This window comes from Pseudorca crassidens, chromosome 3, assembly GCF_039906515.1.
Source record: "Pseudorca crassidens isolate mPseCra1 chromosome 3, mPseCra1.hap1, whole genome shotgun sequence".
Classification (NCBI taxonomy): Eukaryota; Metazoa; Chordata; class Mammalia; order Artiodactyla; family Delphinidae; genus Pseudorca; species Pseudorca crassidens.
The window spans coordinates 9,796,589-9,823,981 of record NC_090298.1 but is presented as its reverse complement, the minus strand read 5'-3'; the positions used below and the strand labels follow the sequence as shown (position 1 = coordinate 9,823,981).

The window sequence follows — 27,393 nt, the reverse complement described above, 5'->3', positions numbered from 1 at the left end:
TTATTTAAAATGTTGATATTTGAGGGAACTCCCTGGCAGCCCAGTGGTTAGGACTCTGTGCTTTCACTGCGGGGGGCCTGGGCCCAATCCCTGGTTAGGGAACTAAGATCCCACAAGCCGCATGGCGCGGCCAAAAAAAGAGAATTTTTTTTTAATTAAAAAAATGTTTTAAAAATTAAAAAACAGGAAATGATCTCATTAGTACCAAAGTTCTGAAACTCCAATGCCTATAAGCACCAGAGAACTGACGTTAATAACAGACAGGCATAGTTGTTCCATAAGGAATACTTAATTAAAAAAACTTAAAAGTAAGTAAATAAAATAAAATAAAATTTTGATATTTTGTTCATCATGGATTTTTTCATTAATTTTGATGAAAAAATATTGTGTTAAAATTATTTAGTACAGCAGTGTAAAGGTACTCAACACAACTGAACTGTACACTAAAAAATGGTTAAGATGGGGCTTCCCTGGTGGCGCAATGGTTGAGAGTCCGCCTGCCGATGCAGGGGGCACGGGTTCGTGACCCGGTCTGGGAAGATTCCACATGCCACGGAGCGGCTAGGCCCGTGAGCCATGGCCGCTGAGCCTGCGCATCTGGAGCCTGGGCTCCGCAGCGGGAGAGGCCACAGCAGTGAGAGGCCCGCGTACCGCAAAAAAAAAAGAAAAAAAAAAAGTTAAGATGATAAATTTTGTTATTTATATTTTATCACAATTAAAAATTACCTATTATTTCTGATGATCAGTGAATTTTTGGAGTACCCCCCCCCCTAAATTTTGCACTGAGTAAAGGCCTCGTTCACCTCACCCTTATGCTGGCCCTGCAGCCATGCATATAAATAGCTCGGCACAGGGCCTGGCCCACAGGAAACTCACTTTAACTGCTGGCTGCTGGCTCTGGACAGCAGCCATCATGCATTTGGAATGAAAGTCTTGGGAGCTACTGGGAATGATCAAGGGAGAGTTGAGGGCTAAGTGTTGGGTCCCCTCTGTCTCCTAGGTGCTTCACAGACTATGCCTCATCTAATCCTCTCAAATATAAGCCCACTTTACAGATGGAGAAACTGAGGGTCAGAGAGCTTAAGTGTGTTGTCCAAGGCCAGGCTGATAATATCAGAGTGGAAATTTGACGCCAAAGCTTTTCTACTCCCCCAGGCTGAGTTTCAGAGCATAAAATACTTCCATTCTTTACAAATGAATGCCAACATTTCACAAACATTGTATGACACAAATCAGGACCTGCTAAGAGAAGGGTGTGGAGGTATTCATGGCGTGTCCCTGTGTGTATCCTTCTCCCTGGCTCCCCAAGAAGCCCCACTACCTGCCACTCCAGAGTGTCTTGCCTGAAATTCCTTTAACGGGATAAGAAGGTGGCCTGGTCTCTCTCTGAACTCTCTATGGACCAGGGCTGGAGAAGGAGCGGGCGGCTGGAGGCTGGTTTCCAATTTTATGTCCTTTCTGTGGCTACAGTCCATTAGTATTGCTGTCACTTAGTCCTCTGTCTCCTTCCCATGCTAGAAAGTTATCATTCACTTGACAAGCAAAGAAATCAATCACAAGCAGCGATGCCTATTTAGTCACAGACCAAAATAGGACCTGGGTGGAGACACAGGGCCATCGAGGGCTGTCTACTGCCAGCCTGTGCCTCTGAGTGCAGGAGTGCAGACCTGCTGGCGGAGGGCATCTGTCTGTTTCTTCCTAACCCTAATCAGAGTTTGTCTTCACTTGGTCCGCTTGCATGGCTGCCCATCCTTCCCACAGCTGTCCTTCTTGCAGGCCAGCTGCCCAGCCTCTAGCTCTTTCCCAGGGTAGCATGATGCTCTGTGACCTGAGTGTGGAATGGGCAGATGCCAGGGGGCAGTAAGCAAGTAATATAAGTGGGGTGAGAATTAGGAAAGCGTACAATGAATGAGCATAGAACAAAGAGATTTCACCCAGTCAGGGGAACAGGGAAAGCCTTCCTGTGAAAAAGACAAGAAAGATGAGTAGGAGTTGGCCAAGTGACAAAGAAGGAAGAGTGTCCCAGCCATGTGCCATGGGCAGGACCTTGAGTTTGACTCTGAGTACAATGGAAGGTCTTGGGGTGGTGGACTCGTGCTCCAATGTACATCTTTTTTTTTTTTTTTTTTTTTTGCTATACACAGGCCTCTCACTGTTGTGGCCTCTCCCACTGCGAAGCACAGGTTCCAGACGCGCGGGCTCATTGGCCATGGCTCACAGGCCCAGCCGCTCCGCGGCATGTGGGATCTTCCCAGACCGGGGCACGAACCCGTGTCCCCTGCATCGGCAGGCAGACTCTCAACCACTGCGCCACCAGGGAAGCCCCCAATGTACATCTTAGCAGAATCGCTGACGCTTCCCTGGGAGGTGGGGGAACTGTAGCCAAAATTTGGCCTCTATACACTGGTACCGAATTGAATCTCGGAGACAGAGTTTTGGGTGAAGTAGAAAAGCATTGCTTTGCCTGGCAAAGGGGGCACAACAGGCTAATGCCCTCAAAACTGTGTGTCCTGACCTGGGGGGGTAGTGAGGAGTTTTATCCTAATGGTTTGCAGAGGGCATGATGAGCTTGTGGACATTCTTCTGATTGGTTTGTGGGGAGGTACGTGGAATCAGCATCATCAACCTTCTGGTTCCAACCAGAACCAGAAGGGATGTGTGTGCTTGTGGGCAGCAGACAGTTAACTTCTTCCACCTGGTAGGGTTCTAGTATCTGCAGAACAGCTCAAAGATACTGTTATGTGTATCCTTGAGGGGGAACCAGGACCGTGCCCCAAGGCTGCGCTGTTGTTTCTTTTGACTGCTCCTCCCTTGTCTCCACATCCCCCCTCTTCCCTAATTAGCAACCAACTGTTTGAACCTGCCCTTTGGGACTCAGGGAAGGTCATGGAGGCTGAATGAAGCCTATTTCCTACAAACAAGAAATGGGGGGACACAGACAGACTTTTGTGCCCAGGTCCTGCTCAGTTTCAGAATGAGGGCAGAAGCAGAGAGACCGATTAAGAGACAAGAGATGCCAGTGCTATGGACCTGGCAGTAGCCATGGAGGAGGATTCTGGAGATGCTTTGACATTGGCGCTGACTTAATGTGCTGGCTGATTGGATGTAGATGTGTGGCTAACACAGGATCCGAGCAAGAGTGACACCATATTGATCCAGCAAGTTAACGTGTTCGGTGCACAGCAAAATAACGTTTAAGGAAACCCTCTGAACAGGTCCCAGTTAGCACTACTTTTCTTTTTCTCCATTACATTTTTCTCTCTTTTTTTTTCTCAGCTTTTAAGATTTCTTCTTTAGTCACCTCTGTTGATCACTGTGACCACAAATATACTTCGTAAAGGCTCCTTGTCACCCTCCTTCTTCCTATTCTGTTCATCCCCAGTGTAATTCAGGGGCTCCGTGGTGAGGGAAATCAGAACTAAAACCAAACAAACAAACCAAGGACACCACCACTAATTTAGAGGTAAGTGTCTCTGCCCATCCGCTGTGATGCAGACCAGATGGAGAGCAGGGATAAGGCTGTGGCTCGCTGCCTTGTAGCTGCTTGTTACCCACAAGCCCCCCCGACATCTCCCCACACTGCCAGTGGCCAGTGCTGATGGGAGGGTGTCGGTCATGGGCACACTGTCCTTGAGGTGTGTCCATGTGGAAGAAACAAAGAAAGGACTTTTGCTTTACACCTGAAGCAATTCTCAATTTCTTTGATGTGGAAATAAACTATATACTTGATTTTTAGCATGTTCTGTAAAGAACATATTCTGTGGTGAGTACTTGTGATTAAAAGTAAAGTAGCACGTTGTGTTTCTTGGGGAATTTTAGGGGATATTGGATTATTGGAAATAATGGATTCGTTCACTGTGTCTACTGGCCGGATAGCTGGTGAATCTGTATAACATATAAGGATCCTCTCCCTGCTTCCCTGTTGCACAAAAATGGAATCATTCTATCCTGTCTTTGCTGTAACTTTTTTTCTTAATTCATTAACAGATGAAAACCGTCCCATATTAGCACATATAAAAGGATTGGTCATAAGAGTAATTATAATAAAGTGAGTGTTAGAAAAACCTTGTGTTTCCAAATTATATTTTCTAGATTATTTTTATGGTGCATGGATGCCTTGACATTTTTCTCATGAAGTCGTTTTGGGTGTCTTGTGCCAGAATTCCAGGAACCATTATCATTTACAAAGGGCAGTGCAGCCAGGCAACACACGTGCCCTGGGCCCGTAGTGAAAGGTACAAGTCTTGTCTTTTGTTTTTTAGTTATTCTCAGGGTGGCCCCTGAGCTGCTTTAAGGGTACAGTTTTTAAATAAAACCTTAACATTGGTTCAGCATCAGGAGAATGGCACCGGTACCATAACAGGTGAGAAACCCTCTAATTGAGGAACTTATTTAGAGTGACGAGGAGAGACAGGGAAACCAGACTCTTCACGAGCAACCTGTGAGCTGTTTTTAACAAGGCTCTGTGGCTGCTCGAAGTGTCTTTGCTGTGTGACCTTTCTATGCAGCATTATAAATCTTGGATTTTTTTAAAGCATGACTCGCTTCACCCCTAAAGCACTAAAAGGAAATTTGCACCCAGCAGTGCCATTATCCTGTCCTCATGTTGAGAGCCAGCCATCTGATGGTAGTAAACCAAGAAAAGTCACATTAGGTTATCTGGAGTTGGTGAGAGATGCGTTTAGCTTACCAGTCCTGCAGCAAGGGTCATCTAAAAATCCTAACGACGGTATCTCATCATTCAGAACCTCTAAAATGCCTCCATTGGAAAATGCAAAAAGTTTGTCTCAAAGTTTTGAAATCCTTTAGCAGAAATGTTAAAATGAACATGTATGAAAGATAGGCATATTTTTTTCTTCTGTGGCTGTGCAAATGAAGTGGTTCTTCCATCGCTGCCGTATCAAATTACCACACATTTAGGGGGTTGGAACAACACAGACTTACTGTCTCAGAGTGGTTTACATCAGAAGTCCAGGGAGCTTGGCTGGTCTCTCTGCTTGAAGTCTCACAAATCCAAAGTCAAGGTGTCCGCCAGCGGCTCTTCTCAGGAAGCTCGGGGGAGGACCTACTTCCTGGCTCTTTTAGGTCAGTGGCCACATTCAGGTCCTTGCAGCTGTAGACTGAGAGCCTCATTCCCTTGCTGGCTGGAGGCTGGGAGGTGTTCTTAGCTTCCAGAGGCCACCACCTGCCCTGGATGGTGGTCCCCTTCCTTCATCCTGCAGAGTCAGCCATGTCAGGCCCTCTATCCTAACCTTTCCCCATCTCTCCAAGCCCCTCAGTCGGCCTGGACTGACCCTCTGCCTCTCCCTCTTTTGTATTTAAGAGCTCACGTGATGACACTGAGCCCAGGAATCCTCATTCCTAAAAATAATCCTAAAAACTCAGGATCATTGCCCTGCCTTAAGGTCAGCTGATTAGTAACCTTAATTCCGTCTGCAAAGCCCCTTCACAGCAGTGCCTAGGTTAGTGTTTGAGTGTTTGATTGAACCACCAGGGGTCAGCCATCTTGAAGGGACATTTTTTTTTTAAGTGGATTTTTGGTTTTTGTTTTTTAATTTTATTGGAGTATAGTTGATTTACAATGCTGTGTTAGTTTCAGGTGTACAGCAAAGTGATTCAGTTCTACATATACATGTATTCATTCTTTTTCAAATTCATTTCTCATATATGCTATCACGGAATATTGAGTAGAGTTCCCTTGCTCTACAGTAGGTCCTTGTTGGTTATCCATCTTACATATAGTAGTGTGTCTACGTTCATCCCAAACTCCTGATTTATCCCTCCCCCCCACGTTTCCCCTTTGCTAACCGTAAGTTTGTCTTCGATATCTGTAAGTCTGTTTGTTTTGTAAATAAGTTCATTTGTGTCATTTTTTTAAATGAGATGCCACATGTGCATGACGTCATGTGATATTGAAGAGACAGCTTTAGAATTTGCCCTTCCCACAACCAAGAAGAAAAAGTCCAGTCATAGCAATAATGGAGGCAGACAATTAAACTTGATTTTAAAATGTGAGTTTCTTTGAATTGTTCTGATACTGATTTTTCCAACATTATTCCTAAATTGTGATTAAGACCAGTGCATAAACTCGAAAGGCCACATTGACACACCTCTTTAAGAAGCTGGCTTCTGCTTTCTTTTAATAAGTCTCTCAGAAATGTCTTCCAGAAATTAAAGATGTTTCAGTATTTAAGATTAAAAGTATACTGTTCTCCCTTTCAGAAAAAAATTAAAAGACAAGTGATCTTAGTTTTACTGAGTTTTCTGTATGTTTTTCTCACACAAATTATATATGTATTCTTAGAGTTTCTCCTCCCTCCTGTCACCTATCACTCCTACACTAGATATTTCCATTCCAAACCAAGAAGAAAAGACGGTGGTCCAGAGACACCTTCTGCAGCTTTCATTCATTTTTGGCCAAAGGTTGGCTTTCTTTGTTCGTTTCTCTTAGCTAGAACTATACAATAATCTCTGGCCAAATTAACTGGAGTCTAGATTTTTCATCATTTATCATGTTCTTTGGCCCAAATAAAAGGCTGCTGAATGAGTCATCAAAACGTCTAAATTCATGAAATAGCAATTAGGAGAGATGGGTACATTTTAAGAGATTAAAGGAAAAGTTGTTTTTTTTTTAATTTTTAATCACTTGCTTCGCATTTGGACATGAGGCTTAAGCTGTTTTGATCCAGGGACTATTTTTATTAGCATTTTGGCCACAAATTTAAGGAGTCGTCTTTCAAAAAAGAAATGTAAGGAAACAAGCAAACAAAAATGTTTGAAGCAGAGAGGGATGTTGTTACCAGCAGGCATCTGGCCTAGAGCAACGGAGTAACAGGGGCTTTTGCCTTCTGTTTCCGGTGTCTCCCTCTTCTAACCCCTTAACCCTCCCATGCTGGGCAAGGACAGTGAGCCCTCAGCTTAGAGAAATGCTGATGGCAACAGTCTGACAGTAAACACCCAGAACAAAGCCATATTTGGGAGGGGCTGGGGAACTGCACGGAGCACAATGGGGTAGAAGCAGAAAGAAGAGGGAAGACACAAGAGGAAATGCACTTCTTTGCCTCTGATGATACTTTGAGTTTTTTGATTGTTGTTTCTGGGAATCAATGTTATCTGTGAGTGATCAAAGCAATGATGAAAACAAGAAATGCACCTCAAGGAAAATGTATCATCTAGATGAGTGAGCTTTAAAAAATCACATGGATTCCCAGCTTTAATAAGTGTTTGAAGTATGATTTGTTAAAATTTCCTGTAAGTAAATAAATTGAAAGACTACCTGACTGCATATGGAGAACTAGGTGTTGAATTGGAATGAAAATGAGAAAGGTGGTTTTCATAATAGCGATAAATAATCCAGAAATAATGCCAAATCTTGAAAGTGTTCAGACCCACAGTCTGACATTTAAAAGGCAAGTCGCCAATTACCTATAATCCCTTATCAGTCAGCTTTGTTCTCCTACTTCTTAGAAGATGGAGGACTCAAAATACCCGGAATTGGATGGCCTCAGCTTTACTCATTATTTATTTAGCCACGATGCTCATTTTCCTGGAAGCTGTCTGCTTGGTGAAGTGAATACCGCATTTCTATTTCAGTTTCCTAGCATATTTATTTATTATATGTGCTTTAAAACTCAGGTTTTGTGATTTGTGTTAACTCGATCTGGTTGATCACTGGTTTAGCAGAAAAAGAAGAAAACACTGTTTTTAATTCATGTTTGAACTTTGCGTTTTGACCCATGACATTTTCTTTTTGCTGTTGTTGCATTTGTAATCAGGCCAGGGCTGGCAAATGGTTTTGTTCTATGGAAATGCTCATTGCGGTGGTGATGGTGGTACATAGACTTGACGGGATGCCGAGGTGCCAGGACGGAGGTGGGATCTGGGGGCTTCCAATGTGAGTTGCATCCTGACTCTGAGTCTGCGCTCCAGAAAGAAGAGCCCACCACAGATGTACCTGAGTGAAATATTTCAGGAGTTAGCGGAAAACAGGGCAGGTGGGCATCAATTGGGCCACGTGGCACTGCTCCAAGCTCACGATGTGGTCCAGTAACTACAGGCTAGAAAACAATTGTGGGTGTTCACAGAGCACAAAAAAACCATGGGCACAATTAGGTTCACAGGTAACGGTTTTAGCCACACAGCATTCACCCTTTTTTCCCCCACAATTTCCTTGTAATTTAGCCCAACAGGAAACTTTGAGCAGACATTTCATAGAGCACGTAACTCTGTGGCATCCATCAATTTTAATTGGAATCATGGAGCTGAAACCCTAGGTAGTACTTGACAGCAGTAGGGTGTCTGTTAACGCGGGTGTTTCTGGTTCTGCTCTGGGCATCTCCGGAACAGTGTGTGGGATGCGTGGCTGACTTCAGAAGGCACGCATCTAGGTGGTCCTCAAAAGGGACGGCATTGAACAGTCAATGTCAGAGGGGTTCCTCCGTCTGTCTCTGCTGGTTTACATTCCTGAATGGAGGTGGCAGTGTCAACAGGGGGCCTTCGCTCTGAGGACAGCATGGCAGTGGGGTTTACTGCTGGCTCGGTACGTAGTTGTCCTTTAGGCCACTGAAGCATTCTGTCTCTGCAGCTCAGCAAAACAATTACTGAGCTATCACTGTCCTGATTTATAAAGAAATTGCCTTCCTTGGGAGAAGACAGGAAGGTGCATAGCAGGAATCTAAGCAGTAAGACTGTGCTAATCTTAAGAAAAAGAAAGAAAGAAAAAGGGAAATTGATTTCTCTGGAAATTGTTCTGACTTGGCTATAATGAAGTACCACCTTTAAAAACACATACGCAGAGACAGAAATCAAGAGCTTTTCAAGTAAATTCAACCTCCCATTATTTGTACCCAATAAAATTTGTGGAGGTGGGGCTATTCCTAATGCTGTTCCTACCATTTGGTACTTAGGGTTAGCATTTCAGATGATGTTCTGGGAATTCACTTAAAGCAAGGAGGCCACACTACAGACTTCACTCAATCAGAGCTGGGAAGCTGCCTCATTTCTCTTCCTTACAATCCACACACTTGTTTCCCACGCAGTGTAGAGTACCAGCTGCTGTACTTTCTGTTCCCTTGAAGCCGTGAAGACTGAGGTTTTCAGGCAACTCTTCTGCCAGAAAGAGGGCTGGCAGAAGTGAAGGATTCCAGCTAAGCAGGAGAGCAAGCTGATACCCACTGACCTGGTGGCGCTCTTGTGGTTAATCAGATCAGAGATGGGGAAAAGAAAAGCAGCATACTTTATGGTGCATCGTCATATCACATCAATATCTCCTGTGCAGAGGGCCTTAGTATGCTCTGAGTTACATAGAATATCTCCTGGCCTTGCACAGTCGAGGGCAGCACCTCACCCCATTAGGAAGAATTTTTATTGTCTTATATATGGGGTATTTGGGTCTTGGTCAAATCAATACAATTATTTGATCATCTGGAAATATCTTAAAACTTGCATGAGCCCATTGCAGATAAGCAGTTTTCCAGGGAAAGGATGGAGTGTGAAACATTTAGGGATGGTGTTGAGAAGAACTCCACTTACCCTTGAGTAAAAGCTAAATGCTGTGTATTTGTTTCCTATTGCTGCTGTAACAAATTACTATGAACTTATTGACTTAGAACAACACAAATTTATTATCCTACAGTTTGTTTCTGTGGATTGGAAGTCTGACTCCAGTCTCACCAACTTAAAATCAAGGTATGGGCAGGGTTGTGTTCCTTTCTAGTGGCTCTTGGGAGAATCTGCTTCCAAGCTTCTTCAGGTTGTGGCCAGAACCCAGTTCCTTGTGTCTGTAGGACTGATGTCTCTGTTTCCTTTCCGGCTGTCAGCTGGAAGCCAGCCGCCTCTCTCTCTCATCTTTGCATGTGGCCCCCATACGTCAGAACCAGCAACAGGAAGTTGAAACTTCGTGCTGGGATCTCTCTGACTTCCCTTCTGCTGCATCTCTCTGACTCCAGCCAGAGAATGTTCTCTGCTTTTAAGGCTCATGTGATTAAATTGGGCCCACAGGGATCATCCAGGACAGTCTCCCTATTTTAAAGTCCATAACCTTAATTCCATTCTCAAAGTCCCTTTTTCCATGTAAGGTAATCCATTCAGTTTCCAGGGATTAGGACATAGACATCTTGGGGGGCCATTGTTTGTCCACCACAGTGCACCCTCTGGTCCCCAAAGATCCACATCCACCCCACGTATTTTCATCTCATCCCAAAGTCTCATCCCAATTACAGCGTCAACTCAAAGTCCTAAATCTCTTCAGCTCAAAAGTCCATAACCAGAATCATCTAAATCCAACGTAGATGAGTAACCCATGATGTACAGCTGCTGGGGAACAATTTCTCTTCACCTGTGAACCTATGATTCTAAAGAAACAGGTTATCTGCCCTCAACATACAGTGCTGGGACAGGCACAGGAAAATAGTTATAGACATTCCAGTTCCAGAAAGGGAGACATGGAAAATAAAATGGAGTGCTGGTCCAAAGCAACTTGGAAACCCAGCCCAGCAAATCCCAACTGCAAGGTTTCAAAGCCAGGGACTTACCCTCTGTCATCCTTGGCTCTGCTCTCTGGGTAGGATGTCAGAAAAAGGCAACACTGGAAATGCTTCTGGAATGACTTGAATTCACCAGGCAGGTGGGGGGAGCCCAAATGTCATAAATGTTCACCCGCGTGTTCCTGCTGAGCTACACCAGGCAGGAGGAGAAGGTCTGGTGATGCACTGCCTGGCACTCAGAGCAACCCACCTGGGCTGCCAGCAGCTAGATGTCAAGGAGGACTTAGCACAGGTTATGTGCTAAGTAAGAGCATCAACAAGGTTACGCTGGTGAACCATGAGCCCACCATGGTTTTAGTAGATACAAGGGGCTGGCTTAGGATGCCAGGCTTAGTAAAAATGTATCAGCTATGTGCCAGAATTGATATTTGCCACGGAATGCCACCTCTCACTGCCAGGTCCTGTCCTCCGTTCATGCCGAGAGTGACCCAGAGACCCCACCTCTGCATGGCTGTGCTTGGTTGGTATTTCCACAGGCTGTTCACCTAAAACTGCCCCTAAGTCCATGTGTACCCTTCAAATTTGAAGGTACTTTCCACTAAATTTTCATGAAATGCTTTCTTACTAAGAACGCATGTAGTGTACTCTGTGTTCTTACTTCTTAAGTCCCAACCCATGACTTGATGCTACAAATGTTAAAGAAAACAGTTGATGTCCAAGTTTACATAATTATAACTTAAGCAAAGATTTTAATTACACCTTAAATAAAGGTGAGTCGTAAAACTTCCATCCATGTCATCCTGTGTTCGCTTTCTAGGAACATCTAGATTTCACTGGAAGTGCCTGGACATCACTTCCAAGGGGGATTGGTTCCCAAATTCTTCATACTGCTAGTTTCAGGCTGATGATATCAGATTCAGGCCCATCAAATGTACCTCTGCTTACTTTCCTGGACTGTGAACTTCTAAGGTCAACGGCCAGGTGTTTTCCTCTTTATCCCAAGACTTGGCACTGGGTGTGGAGCACAGTAGGTGCCAATCAGGGTGGGTCGTTTCGTTGGTTTGAACTGATTTATCTCTGCTACCTTTTCTCCCTAAAATGGTTCCGCAGGGTCCATCTGGCAAACCTCACAACTCCTCCAAATTTCAGCTTAACGTTACTTACACTAAAAAGTTTAAAATCACTTGGATGTCTATTAATAGGATAATAATTTTAAAAAACAGACAACGATACGCTTTTGAAGGACACAGGCACAGTGACTGAGCAATCACTGTGGCAAAAAGCCAAAACATTCCTACGTGTTTTATTTGTATGAATAGAAAACAATCTTGAATGATAAACACCACATGGTCACAGGAATGTCCTTGGACAGAGGAGAAGGAAAGTGTGGATGTTTACTTTTACTGATACATTTCCCCCGTTGTTTTAATGAGTTTACATTAGTTTGAGATTGTTTACAGATCAGCGATCAAAGTTAAGAAAATGAGGTTGTCAGGGCGGTGTGAAACCTTCCATTCCTCCCCACCCTCTCTGAGTGCTTGTGGTACAACACACCCCCCATGGTGCCCCAGTGGTCCACATGGGGTCTCACTCACCCCTGGGTGGGAGGCTCTGAGGGAGAAGCAGCTGAAGCAGTAGACATTTATCTCTGGGACTCTGCCCAGGCCCTGAGCACCTGGCTGTGTGTCCCTGTGATGCAGTGATGTCAAACCATCCCTGTAGGCTCGTTCCGGATGAGGAGACCAAGAGAAGGCATTTATGTGCCTTCGCCCCTAGGTAACCCCATACCAGGTACACAAGAGCATCCACCTTCATTGAGTGATAAGATGGAAACAAGCTGCTCCCTTTCTACAGAGAAGCTACAAATCAAAAGGATGAGCCCTAGTGGTTTCTGTGGCACAGCTCCTCTGAGTGAAGAGAGAGGGGGAAGGACAGACATGGCAGGGCTCACGCAACACCAAGGACCCCGTAACTGTCGCACCTGGAGTGAGAGAATCTGGCTGGGTGGCTCTTGCTATGTTGACCCAGCTGGCCGCGCAGAGGACCCCTTCCTCCCAGGCCCTGCACACTCAGCTTTCCCAGAGAGGAAAAGATTGGGGGTTTCTGGTCGGTGATTTTGGAACCCAGAGACAAGTTCTCCCGAGGCCTTTTGTAGGAGAGAACGAGGCATAACTGCTGTTTCCCCAAGGAGACAAATACACTTGATTCCTGGAACCCAGGTTTGGGAGCAGTGTCCTGCTCACAACCACAGCACTGCTGATTTTGAGCGGAAGTTCTTAGTAACACCCCCTCCCTCCACATTTGGGACAACCAAAATGTCCTTTGGTGCCCAGACATCAGTAAATGTTTCCCGGTGGCAAAATCACCCTGGCAGAGTACTTCTGGTCTAGAAGGAGACAGACCTGAAAACAATCGTGCGTCATGTCATTCAGCAGTCACTCACTGAGTTCCTAATCAGTGCTATGCACTGGGGACCAAGGAACAGACAACCAGAAAGAGGAGGCATCCCATCCCTCCTCCACATCATGGAGGGACCAGCTTGAACATCAGGTCTCCTCTGTGCTGTCATCTGTGGTGGATCCTGCCTCTCCCCCTGCCTGTCCTGATGGGTTGGCATCAAGGCCCTACTCGGTGTGTGGCTTCATATTTCAGCTTTACCTCTAGACTACCTGTGTTTCTTGAAACGATCTCTGCTCCACTCTCTAAAGCCCTCTGGCAGCCCCATCCCACTCTTGACACCTGTATGTAGTCTCAGGAACCCAGCCCAGATCCTGCAGAGACCCAGCATCTGGGCTCTGCTGATTATAAATTGGGAAATGAGACAAAGTTGCCCAATGAGCAGCAGCATAGAGTTGTGCGCCGCTGTAGGGAAGGATGGTACGGAGTTTTAGCAGGGCTGGAACCCAGGACTCCAGGGACTGGGGGGTGGGCCAGGTATGAGATGACCCCCTATAGAGGCCAGATTATAAAAGCCCAAGGATCAGGTGGGGTGGAGAGGAGAGGAGGTAACAGAGAGCACAGCAAGACAAACTAATCTTAAACTAGAAAACTCTTCCTACAAGCCGGAGGGTGAGGTGGGTGTGACACTGGGACAGCCTGGTTGGCTTCAGGTGGCGAAACTGTGCACATCGCTCGACACACGGTGTGGATGATCAATATTATTAACAAGCGTAAGAAACTTCAAACTGAACAAGTTTCGTCCCCCAAATTATACACTTTGCAACTGCTTTATCTTTCTTTGCAAATTGAGACAGCCCTGAATAATCCAGGATGGGGGTTGTAGGGGCAGAGCACAAACCACAAGGTGAGAAGGCTGCACTGATGGTGTGACTGACATCTGATACTTACCCAATACGCGTGGAGCACAGAGGTCAATCAGTCATGGACTACATGTGAACTCCAATCCCACGGAAGAGCTGAATGTGCATGTAACAGCCACCTGGCAGTGAGCACCTTGGACGTGTCGGGCACTCAGCTGCATGCTGGGTGTACAAATACCCTCCTGAAGGCCCCAAGGCAGCAATAAGGTCACAGCCTAAATAGTTCTAGTTCAAAATCAATGGTGATCAATAATGGAGATTCAAAGAGCTAAGGGAGTACGGAGAAGGGAGAGATTAATTTCAAGTAGCTTGATTACTCAAAATCTCATCCCTTGGTTTTCTGTGTGATTTGATCCCCCCTATCCTGACCATCTGAAGTGGCATCATGCAAACCAAAGTCTTCCGTGTAAGTTCCACTGTGGATCCTATGAGCACTGTATGTTGAATTTTTTTTTTAAATGAGCGTAGTGAGTGAGGAAGTCTCCGAGTAGTGAGATGTGAAACAGCACTGAAGATAGGGAAAATAGAGCAGTTTAGCTAGTTACCTTTGAATAAGAGAGACTGTAAGAGATTTTATATCTTTTAATTGTAAGATATAATAATTCGTGTTTATTTTTCATCTATTAGATAAAAAGATTATAGAATCTACTTTAAGCAGAAATGACATAGCAACTGGCAGTTCAATCAAGATTATAGAGATTATTTCTAAGGAGTAGATATTATAGCATCATTGTGCATTTTACAAAATAATTACAAGTCTTTGTTTCCGTGTTACGTTTATGCATAGAATTTTGCTGCACCAGTTTCTAGCCAGACATGGAAATCACCTCCCTCAAGATGAGCAGAAGATGATTTAAGTACAACAGGAAGGAGGAACTTTGTAGGTTGGACATGGGCTCTTTATCAGATACCTACCTGGGACCATAATTACAACTAACTGTTCAGTGACCAACACATAAGGCTATTGAGATTTTTATTTTTAAACAGTGAAACGCACAAGTATAGTAAATTTTGTGTTGGGACAGGGGGGGAAGCAAGGAAAGGAAACCTCCTCTCCTCCAGAGTGAACAACCAAAGGTAATCTTGTGATACGTTTCACTTGTTCGGGAATAGTTGATAAAAAGCGGAAACCCAACCCCAAAGGCTTGAAGGACACAGTTACTCATTGAAAGAGAGACGTGTTCACACCTCAGTTCACTTAAAAATACATACGGAGCCTCATCCTACCTGCAGACACTGTGGTAACTGCACTCTCCCCTCTGTATCATTGTGAGGGGTGGTGTTTATGTGTGTGTCCTGATTACTTCCTCTTCCCTACTGGGACCTTAACTTATAATATCAGTCTTTCTCATTTCTCAGTATCTTACACATTTTAATATGTAATATCTTACATATTTTAATATAGTAGGCAGTTAATAATTTTTTTAATTGTGGAGGAGACTAGATGAGAACAAAGCAGAATAAGAAAATGCTCAAATTAATATTGAAAACATAATGTTGACAAAGTTGTTAATTCCTGGTCTTTCCCATCGGTTGCCCCTGCCCATTCATTGACTACCAGTGAAAATAAGACTGATCATGAGGATGTTTATTTGTGAATCAGGAGGCAGCCTGCCCCCATCGTGAAGCCACTCAAAGGAAAGACTGAGCATTCGTGGATAAGGGGAATGGCTAGAGGATATTCGAGACTAAGGTGCACATGAGCTATCCCTACAGTTCTTTCAAGTCCAAATTCCATTCTTCTGTCTTTGGAAACATGAGCTCATCAAAGCACAAAGAGGCAGGATTTAAGACTGACAGTCATACGTTGCACCCAGTGTCCTTCAGACCAAAGAGGTCTGATTGGAATTTTTTTCTTTTTGAATGCTGTAATGATTGGAATTTTTGACAAACCTAGTACGCTAACAGTGTCAAAGCTTGACCTGGTGAAAATCATTTCAAGGAGAAATGCTCTAAAAATGCTCTTTTACAAAGACCATCCTTCTAATAATAATACCAGAGTGCCTCTCACCACGTTTTCTTTTGCAAAAAGATTTCTTTCCTCCCTCCCAGAGATGCTGTCAGAACGAGGGTTGGCCACCCCAAGGCAGATTCTATAACACTTTCCATAAAAATGCTGCCAGTATTTGCTCAGTTACGTTATCTAAGGAACTGAGGAGTTTTGTTTATATTTTAAGATCAGCAAATGCCAAAAATACTAATGTGAATTGAATAACCTTTCCCAGTGTTACATTAAAACACTGATAGATCGTCTTTAAACATGTCTGCAGAACTTTTTAGATATTAAAGAAAACATTTATGTTCAGTAGCATTTTAGCATTGAGCCTATTTTATTTTGATTTAATTCCTAAAAGGTATAGTCCATATTGTACACCAAGCCTGAAGCCTTTGCTTTCCTGCCCTTCACAGACCTGGGTTTGTTCTAGCTTCTCCGCTTACTACCTGTGAAGCCTTGGACAGCCTGTCTGAGCCTCAGTTCTCTTATCTGTAAAACAGAATGAAGTATAACAGGGAAAGATGTTGGAAAAATGAAATGAGAACACTTGTGTCAATTACAGCATGAGTTTGAAGATTCATTCTGTTCAGCTACTCCTGTGTGCTCTAAGGCCACAGGTTCTTGGAATCTGCCCCATGGCTGGCCCCAGCAGTCACTGAAGAACACTACCCTCCCCAACCAAACCCTCCCCCTAGAAGTAGAGTTAGAGCTACTTTAGTTTAGGTCTTCAGTGTGAGCATCACCAAGTATGCAAATTACCAGATTCCACCAGTGATCTCAAGGTGAGGCCCAGCTATCTCCATGAACACGCCCTCCAGGTGATTCTGATAATAGCCATAGCTTGAGAACCATTGCCCTACCTAGATCATTCTCTCTTTCCATCACCCTTCCCCACAGTTTCTAAATGTTTTCAGGTCCTTTGTACCTTTCATTAACTCATCTCCTCCAGCATCCCTCTAATAGCCTGTGCTGTCTCTCATTCAGTTACTGCAAAAGTTCTCTGCTGGAACTGAATCCTTAATCACGGTTGGAGAGGAAGACCAGAACACCCTCTCAGGTGGAATAACTAAAAGCACCCAAAAGATTCACCTTTGACTAGATTGTCTCATGTCTTTTGTACCTTCTGGAAGCTCTCTCTGTCTCCCAGCCGTGCATTTCATTACAAGGGGCCCCTTCTGTTGGCTTTAGCTCAGGCTGTGCCATTGTAGGAAGGAGTTTGGGCAACTCCTACCCATAAAAGGTACCATAGACATCCCGATGACTAAATTTTCACAGAAATCTCTGTGTTCTTAGAATAAATTTCTAGAAGTTTACCTCTGGCAGGGCCAAGGTAGGTATCTTTTTGAAGCAGGTGAAATTAGATCTCTAAAATACTTCAGTAAGTTGAAAAGCTTTGTGTTTGAAAAGTATTTCAAACTTCTCAAAGAAGAAGAATCCTTTGAATCAAAGAGCTTCTGATTCCCTGGTCGATTGTAAAGGAAGCAGACCTTGAAGACTTGGCCCAAGTCTCCCTTCTTGGCAGTCACAGGACTCTCACGGATAACGTGTTTGGAATTCTGCATTCTCCATTTAGAGAGTTTCCTTGCAGATATCTGTGACTCACCTAATTCCAGGATGCTTTTGTGGAGGCCGTCCCCCCCCGATTAAATTATATTCTTGGTAAACCTGAAAAGGCAAGGAAAGTGTTTTGATTAAAACTATGAGAGGAGGTGACCACCGTGAAGGGCGCTGACACATCCTTTTGCTTTGCAGGAATGTTAGTTCAGCCGGAGAGGAGGCCCGCAGGAGGATGCGGGAATGTGATGGGCTCACGGATGCGCTGCTCTACGTGATTCAGTCTGCGCTGGGGAGCAGCGAGATCGATAGCAAGGTTTGTTGAATTTGCATAGGTGAAGCATCTTAGAGAAGAAGGATGCCCAGGGGACCAAACAGTGGCTAACAAGGATGGAGAGTTAATGCGATGTTTACTACTTTCACTCTGAGATCTATATCGACGTTTAATCCTAGCCTAGAACTAGACACTTAATTCTTGATTAGTAGTGAATAAAATTTTAGATTAAGTTATTGTAACTACAGGTGTTCCAGATGAGTGTATAAACTCTCACATACCAGGTTGCCCACAATCTTCTAGCTTTATTTTCTAAAATCCATTGGCAAAAGAAAAAGAAATATTAAAACTACCTGAGAGTTGAATAATCCTATATTCTTACACGATAGCTCTTGAACAACTTAATTTTGTCCAATGCCATGCAAGGAATGCCTGATGAAGTCTAAATAAATGCCGTCAAAATGCTACATAAACGAGCCTGTCAAAGCATCCATCATCAGCGTCCATTCAGTGCTTTAGTTCGCAAACCAAAATAGAATTGGATGGGCTTCACCAGCGCTGAGCTATTTTGTTTTGTCTTCACTTGTCTTTTGATGAGTTTTGGTTCGTTTTCAATAAAAAATTTGTCATTTCATAATATCCTGGTATCAACACAGACTTTACTGATACTTTCAAGTAATACATGTGATGAATGGGATACCTTAATAAGACCTTAATACATGTGATACCTTAATAAGACCTTCTCCAGAGCCACTCTGCTGACATTTGGGTCCAATTCTCTGCTGGGGGCTGCCCTGTGCACTGTAGGGTGATGAGCGGCATCCCTGGTCTCCACCCACTAGATGCCAGTAGCATCCTTCCCGCAGCCCAGTTGTGACAAACAAAAATGGCTCCAGATATTGCCGGATATACCATAGGGAGCCAAAAATTGGCCCTGGTTCTGAACCAAAGCCTCAATCCCATGGTTTTTAATACCAACTCTTCTTCGGAATTGCCTTTGGAACATTTAATAAATGCATGTGCCTAGACCCCATCACAGCCCCCTGAGTGAATCTGAGTGTCCAACTCTCGTCTCCGATTTCTATTCCTCTGAAAGTTCATCAGGTGATTCGATGTGCATCTTGGATTGAGAACCGCCCTAGTAGATACAGCTCTGAAATGGACACTCGTCAGGAATACGATATAATATAACTTAGTTGTAAGGTCAGATAAAGAACAAATAAGAGTGATTTCATCCATTTAGTTACTCGTTGGCATGGGGGTGATTTGCCACGGTGCTTCTCTACACATTAGAGTGACTGAAAAATTTAGAAAATTACTAAAAAAACTAGAAAACTAAATTACTAGAAAAGCTAGAAAGTTCCTGATGCCTGAGCCCTACTCCCTAAAGTTTAGGACCCATGATATTTTCTGGGACTCTAGCCCTTTGAGTACCAGCTGACTCCAGTTATGACACTGTCTGTCATTTTATCACTGCCACTCAGTTACATTTGCATCCATTCATTTACCGTATATGACATCAATTTCAAAAGTGAAATATGATAGAAAAGATTTAATCAACCTCTCTTGTAAATGCCCTTAACAGCCATTTTAGACCTTTTAATATCATTGACAGGAAAGTTAAGTCCCTGAAGAAGCAACCAGTCAAGATGTCTTGAGTATTTACAGATACCTGTTAACACAATAGAGGAATTTTGAAAAGAGCTACTGAAGGTAATTCGTAATTCACAGAAGCTGCAGTGCTAAGGATCTTAAGATTCAAAGTGGTAAAGACTAACGCAGGGGATGCTAAGCCTATGGATACCAAGCAAGCTTTAATAGTGTCTGGGCCTTGGAGTTGAGAATAAAATAAGAGTCAACAGCCTCTTGTCTTGGTCCAGTGCCCACCACTGGGTAAGGCAGCCTTCAGGAGCATGGTCCAAAATCAGAGCGCTGTGAGGCACGCACATCTTTCTTCTGATGTGTCAGAGGACCAGACTCCTCAGTCTCTCGGGAGACCTTGAAGATTCTCCTTGTTAATGTCCGCCCACATTTCCCCCAAAAGAGGAAACTGAAAAACTGAGGACCACTTAGGGCTGGAGTCAGAAAACTCAGATATTCCTTGAAATCATGCCATTTGCAGCAACATGGATGGACCTAGAGATGCTCATACTAAGTGAAGTGAGTCAGACAAAGACAAATATCTGATACCGCTTATATGCAGACTCTAAAAAATATGACACAAATGGACTTATTTACAAACAGACTTAGAGACTTAGAAAACAAACTTACGGTTACCAAAGGGGAAGATGGGAGGGAGAGGGGATAAATTGGGAGTTTGGGATTGATGTGCACACCACTATATTTAAACTAAGTAATCAACAAGGACCTACTGTACAGCACAAGGAACTCTGCTCAGTATTCTGTAATAAACTAAATGGGAAAAGAATTGGAGAAAGAATAGACACACGTATCTGTATAACTAATCGCTTTGCTGTACACCTGAAACTAACACAACATTGTAAATCAACGATGCTCCAATAGAAAATAAAAATTAAAAGAAGAAAAAACAGAAGACTCAGATATTCCTGATTGAGCAGCAAGAACACTGAGCTTGGCCCCGGGAGCGTGCTGGAAAACGTGCCATCTCGTCCTCCCGATGACCAAGGACAGGACCCGGGTGACCTCAGCTTTGAGACAAGGAGGATCCTTATAGCTGTTGAAAGGATCAAATGTGATAAACTACTCAGCAGTGCTTTGCTGGCCAGCATGTGCTATTGAGTTTTAACGTATTATTATTGTCCCATCACTTTCCACTCGGCCCTCTGCTTGGCCACTTCTGAGCTTTCTCAGTGACAAGTTAAAGGAGGGGAAAATGTGTGCACACTGTCTTTGAGGCCAGCGAAGTTAATGAGTGCAAGAGCCTGGATTCCACGCACGCTCTCAGCTCAGCGCCTGGTAACTGGAACAGTTTGTTGAAAGGGTAACATATGGTGGAGCGTTCTACAGACAGCTTCCAAATTAGCCCTTTCTAATAGAAAATAAGGAGTCAAAATGACCCTGGTGACCAAGAGGAACTACTGAAAGCTCTGTTGACGGCAATGGATATGGAAACCAAAACCACCAGCTGCCACCCACCTTCTGCTGGTGTCCCCAAGGAGGGCGGTGGCAGTCTTCTTTTTTTTCTTTTTTTCCTGCCCCTGCAGAGGAAAGCTCTTGACTTGGTAACCCTCCCAAACCAAGCTTAAGGAGAGATAAGTTCAACCCCTGGGGCCACCCCCATCCATCCCTCTCTACCACTTCCTCTGTCTCCCTTCCGCCCTCCTCATCCCCTCTCTGTCTCTCCTTCCTCTCCCCACCATCCAGCTTCTCTCAAAATCATCCCTCAGCCACAGGTAGATTATAAAACATTTCTCAAAACGGCGGATTTATTCCCCAGTGGTCATTTGTTAAACAGAGGCATGGAGGTGCCCCAGGGAAGATGAACAGCAGGATGAGAAAGGAGTTTATTCTCCCAAGACTTTGATGTAAGAAAAATCAGTTTGAGCTGATTTAAAAATCGTTCTGACTTATGCCATAACATTTTCTTTTCAGGGAGAGACTTTTCTCCCTTTCATGTATTGTCCTGTGTTTACCTGCTTTCAAGCCGGTTCCTTTTTCGATGCTGAGAGGATGCTTGAAATAGAAAATCAAGTTGACTCAAAGCCTGTGGAATTAGCAGCCCATGAAACCTTGAGAAGCTGACAAGCAACGCTTGGGATGGCAAAGGTCCCAAAATATACCCTGAAAACTGGTTTTCCTGCTTGGTTTTCCTGCCCACAGTAGTCATGTCAAACATACACAGTGCCTTTTACCAGATTCCAGTCATAGGTGGGAACAGTGCAGGATCCGGACCCTGGCAGCTCTCACCACCCTTCCAGTCCCAACCTAGGACTAGAAAAAGTGGAGCCATCTGGTATAAGTTACTGAAAGCTTCAGACCTCATCTGTAAAATGGAACGATCTTCCCTGCCTTGAATGGTGGCTGTCCCACAGTTGGTGCCTGAAAAATGATAGCCAAGTTGGCATGCTTTTAAAAAGACAACTTAGCTCTTCTTTTTCAGATTTCGTATGCCTGAAACTGACGTGACATTGTAAATCAACTAGACTTCAATAAAAAAATTTAAACTTAAAAAATAAAATAAAACTTATCTCAGTTCAATTTATTCTCCATCATTATCTTGTCCTTTGTAAAAATTTGGTATTTTTTTTCCTCTTCCCTCGGTTCCTCAAATCCAGGACAAAGGTCTAAAGGTTGATGCGCTGGTCTGAATGTTTGGTTCCCCCCAAATCCGTATGTTGAGACCTAATCTGCAATTTGGCAGTGGGGAGTTTGGGAGGAAACAGGAGCACAGGGAGAGTTCACACTTTGGCCAAGGTCACACAGCTCATTAAATGGCAGAGCCAGGACTCCATCATGGACCCATCAGATCTAGGTCACAAGCTCTGGACCTCCCAGCAGTACCATCTCCACCATTGTTAATGATATAGATCCTTGTACAGCACTTGCTGTGTGCCAGGAACTCTTCTCAGTACCTACATACCGGGTTAGTTTCCTGTTGCTGCTATAACAAACAGCCACAAACATGGCAGCTTAAAAACATAAACTTATTATCTTACCATCTTAGACATCAGGAGTCCAAAAGGGGTCTTTTGGGGCTAAAATCAACGTGTCAACAGGGCTGCATTCCTTCTGGAGGCTTGAGGGAGGCATCTGTTTCCTTGTCTTTACAGCTTCTCAAGGCCGCCCACATTCCTTGTCTCATGGCCCCTTCCTGCATCTCTAAAGCCAGCAATAGCAGGTCACGTCCTTCTCACGGGGTTTCACTCTAACTCTTCTGCCTCCCTCTTTTGCTTATAGGACCCTCAGGATTCCATGCCCCCCCCCCCCGGATAATCCAGGGTAATCTCCCCAACTGATCAGCAACCTTAATTCCCTCCACCACATAACCTAACGTATTCACAGGTTTCAGAGACTAAGATGTCGACATCTTTGGGGCAGAGAGCTTTATTCTGCCTATCACATGTAAATACTCTAATTCCCGTATTCCACACAGCAGCCTAAAACGTGGCCACTATCATGGCCGTCTTACAGAGGAGGTTATGGTCACGGAGATATTGGGTGCACTGTCCAAATCTCACAGCCAGTGGTCAGAGACCTAGGGTTCTACAGGTATCCAGCTCTATGTGTGTCCTTAACCACCGTTTAACGCCCCTGCCAGGAAAATCAGCATGGAAACACTGATGCCCCCGGGTGAACACAGAACCCGGCTTGCCTGGGACCACCCTGGTTTGCACCTCTTGCCCTGTTTCACCCCCAGAAAGTGCCCTGGTAGATGGTAAATGTTAATGTCGCCCTCCCAGAGCTGACAGAAATCCAGTTATCTGTGCTCTTGGTGGTTCAGAGCCCTAGTCCCCATGCAGCCATTGTCCGTAAGTGGACGCCATCTGGGACCTCTCGTGGTTGTGGGTTCTTCCTCGCTCACAAGTGAATTTCAATCAGTGGCAGCTGCTTAGAAAAGGACCTCTTGTTGATAAGTAGTATCTTCAGGGTGAGAAAATGTCTTAGGACTTTTCCAAGCTTCCCTAAATTCTTTCCACTGTGGCTGTCAAGGGAGCCATTAGGGGCAGCGGCTACATGCATCCAAAGAAAAATGTGTGTGTAAAGACGGATTGCTTTTCTGGGTGGAGGAGTGCTGGTTAGTTTTTATTCACTCCTCCTCCTTTTTTTTTTTTGGATTCTCCAGACCGTTGAAAACTGTGTGTGCATTTTAAGGAACCTTTCGTACCGGCTGGCAGCGGAAACGTCTCAGGGACAGCACCTGGGCACAGATGAGCTGGACGGGCTGCTCTGTGGTGAGGCCAATGGCAAAGATGCAGAGAGCTCCGGGTGCTGGGGCAAGAAGAAGAAGAAAAAGAAATCTCAAGATCAGGTGATGTGGGGACTCGCAGCTGCATGCAATCTTCCCTTGCCCTAATCACAACATGCATGTTTCGTCTGTGTCTGCAGGTGCAGGGCTCTGCGTTTCTAACACGCGGTCACATCACTAATGCCTCTGCACAGGCTTTCCGTGGGGATTTCATAGCTGAGACAGTGGAGCATTACCTGACTCCCCCCAGGTTCTGCAGCCACGCCAAGATAGGAAATCTCAAAAACGGAAAGAGCCGCTTGCGTCCAGGGCAAGCTCTAAGGTTCCAGCTCACACAGTCGAGTCAGATGCAGGCGCTAATTCTTCTGTGTCGATGCACACATTCATTGCGGCCCTTGCGGGGGCCAGGAGGGTGCCTTGCAGGTGGTACAGTTGCACAGGATAGGTGTGGTCTAAGAAGGGAAGCTGTGGAGAGAGGCGCAGAAATCCAACATATATTGTATAGGTCATTTGGGAACTTTTGGACATGCAATCTTGCACTTATTGTTGGAAAACGGAATAATTCACAGCCCTCCCAACAGAATGACATTAGAAGCTTGGCCTTGGGGGCCAATTCCGGTTACTCCAGATAGCTGTCCAGCTGGAGAGGCCTCTTCAAAATGGAACGGCCTTTCCTCCAGCAGCTGTCGGTTGCCCTGCATTGAAGTAAAGGCCCACAGGCTGTGATTCTCAGCCCTGGCAAAAACAGAACAGCCTCCAGCCCTGCCCCTCGGGAGCCTCTGGGAGGTAGAACCCCTCACCCACCAGGCCCCCAGGTAAGGGAGTAATGAGAAAAAGTGCCCGTCCTGTGGCTGCCAGAAACCCCTGCTACTGAGATCTTCCCGTCTCCTCCGGACACTGTGGTCATGTTCCCAGCCTTCCCCGACCCTGTGGTTATACCTCCAGCCTTGCCCTGGACGCTATGGTTGTTATCTCCAGCTGCTGAGGGTCCTATAAACCCAAGATCTGACTGTCCTCAGGAGTGGATGACTGAGAAAGTGGGACAGAATCCCCAACATGCTCTCTTGCCAGGTTTTTAATTCAAAATAAATTTTCAAAAATATCTGTTTAGGTCACAGCACACTATTTTCTAAACTATTTTTGGAAAAGTTTAACTCCGAGTGAGGGTTAAAGGAACTATTTTATTCACGGTAAGGATTAATGGGAATGTGTCCTTAAATATAATTCCTACATTTAACCTGAATGTGTCAGTGTTAGCATTTTTGTAGGTTACAGTTCTCAAGCTGTTTGTAGCCCCTGAGGCTCCAGGTCTTTCTACAGCTTCTGGATCTGTATGTTCCAGCTTAAACACGCCTATAATTTAGGAGATACAGGCTCATTGCCTCTTTGACGGTGACCTTCCACTCTGAGAAATAAATCCCCAGCCCTGCTTTTTCTCCTGTCCTGGATCAGTACTCTGTGTCTTCCATCTCCCCCTGAACTGGAGGAGCCTTTTGGGAGTATTGAGCCATGGTTCTTAATTCTGCCTCTTAGAACCCTCCTACCAGGAGGGATGCAGTGGTTAGCCAGCACCTGCCATGTGCCAAGTATTATACTAAGTGATGTCACACACTTCAGTTATCCTACCTGGTACTTAAGGGTGCCAAACGATTATGGGTTCTGAATAGTTTTCAATATCAAATAAGTTAAAGATGGCCTAACAAAGGTACATGGGTTCTTCTCATGGTTTCCTTTTGTGGTGTTGCATACCATGGGGCCCAGTCCCTACACTGCTTTACCCTGGAAAGCAAGCTCAGTAAAGTTGAAAGGAAGAAAAGCCTATGGGCAAGAATATAGTGCTTTACAGTCTACCTTGTGATCAAAATCACCTGAATCTCACCTACAACCTAATGATTCAGAACCTCTGGGATGGGCCCAGGCAACTTTGGAAATCAGATTTGTGGAAGTCCATTAATATGGCATTAGCCTTGGCAGGCAGAATGAAAGAAAGAAAGAGAGAAAGAGAGAGGGAGGGAGGGAGGAAGAAAGAAAAGAAAGAAAGAAAAACTTTAAACTGAGGTTAAATTCACTCTGATTTCATGGTTTTCTCTTTAGTCTATGGCTTAGATTTTGAAGCACACCCTTCTGATAGCTTCTGTGCCTGGCCCTGGTGTCTCCTTTAGTAAGATTCTGCCCCGACACTTAACCCTTTTCCCAACTCTGCCAAGGTGTGCTCTGGTGGCTTGAGGTCTTTCGAATGACAGGTGAGATTAGGAGTTGATTGGGTCCAGAGAAGCCAGGGGTCAGAAGAGAACATTCATGGACATCACGCCAAGATAGAGCCCTTCTTCCAAGGGGCTTAGCTGCTTCCATGAAACCTCATGGTGAGCAATATTCCACCTCAGAACGCTGTACTTCAAACCATAATTTATGACATCAGTGAGCTCTCTTCTAAGTTCAGTCCACTAAAATGATGAGTAGAATCTTACAATTTTTGCCTGAAATCTAAATGAAAATGAGTACGGTCTGTTCCATTTTTCTTCTTACAATATTCTTTTAAGGGAGAAAAAAATAATTTCTTTAAGAAAGTTTTGCTGAAACCACCGTAAGTTAAAACACAATGGAACTTTGTTGTTTATAAAGAAGCTTCAAAGTTATTTCAACCAAATGATAGTTTTAAAAAATGTTTTCAAACTGTTCTCCCACATAATATAAAAATATTTTGAAGTGCCAGGAAATTCAGTATCAAGCTTAATGAGGATGTAAACAGATGGAGTGTTAGGTTTGCAGCTATAAAAATGGTCAGATATAATACATCCCCTGGAACCTCTACTGCTCATAAAGTCAGTCTCTTTAAAGAATAGGTAGTGATTATAGAAAGTGTATAATACAAAGTGAAATGAAGAAAGAGGTATATAGAGATAGATACAATGCAGATAAAACCTGGCCAGTTTAGTAAAATATGTGTCATATGCAAATTCAAAATATATGCATGTACCAAAAATATGTTTTTTTAGAAAAAGTGCAGTACATCAAAGATGATGGAAGATAATGACTGATTCTTCTTATATGTAAATTTTCTACAATGGGCATTACAATTGTAATCTTTTCAAATATTATTTTAAAATAATATTCAAAAAGGAACTAACTGACCAAGTCAGTGTTTGTTTATGCAGGTGTATATGCTTTTTTCTCTTAAATTTGAGTTGCCTCAGAGAAAGGCATAAGATAAAATGAACAGTTGTCTAATCCACGGCAGATCCTTACCAGGACAGAGGAGCCAGAGGTTTTACCAGGAAGCAAAAGTGATGAAAATCCTAATATTGGTTTAGTGATTGACTCTGTCACTTGCTGAATTCCAGAAATTTACGTTGACTTTCACCTTGGGCATTGGTATTCTGTACCTTTGGAAAATACTATACTTTGCAGGTCAGATTTAGTTATAATAAAAATCTTGCAAACTTTCTTTTAAATCCTTGATAGGGATAATTCAAGAAAATATATGATACAGAACCATCAGATGTAAACCCCTGTGTGTGGCTGTATTGGACACTTCCATGCATCGTATTCTGGTCCAAAAGGACGTTGCAAATTCATTAATTTCTGACTTTGTGTTCAGTGCTTATCGCTGAATTATAAGAAATGACTGCTTTCTCTAGTAGCTCTTTTCAATTAGACCCTCTGCCAAAGCAGTCTACATGCCATGTGCCAAGAGGCATATCCCACCCAGCACAGTCCTCACCGCTGCTGGCAGGGCTTTGTGCCAGAAGCCTGGCAGAGCAGGGCAGGGGTGGCAATCCGAAGATTGAGGTCCAGGGAAATAGCAGTAGACAAAATTGATTTAGCTGCTTTCCCACCCTTTGTAGAAATAAGCATTTTTGTTTGTTTTTCAATTTGGC

The 27,393-nt window shown here is 44.1% G+C and overlaps 1 protein-coding gene across 6 annotated transcripts in view; it reads left to right on the top strand.

The window, feature by feature from the left end:
* CTNND2 (catenin delta 2) overlaps nt 1–27,393 on the top strand; it is a 936,316-nt gene that overhangs the window by 777,222 nt on the left and 131,701 nt on the right. For all 6 annotated transcript variants that reach the window (XM_067730382.1, XM_067730378.1, XM_067730381.1 and 3 more), the window contains 2 exons: nt 17,553–17,670; nt 23,393–23,578. In XM_067730382.1, coding sequence (XP_067586483.1) covers nt 17,553–17,670; nt 23,393–23,578 — 304 coding nt within the window. The remainder of the gene's footprint in view (nt 1–17,552; nt 17,671–23,392; nt 23,579–27,393) is intronic.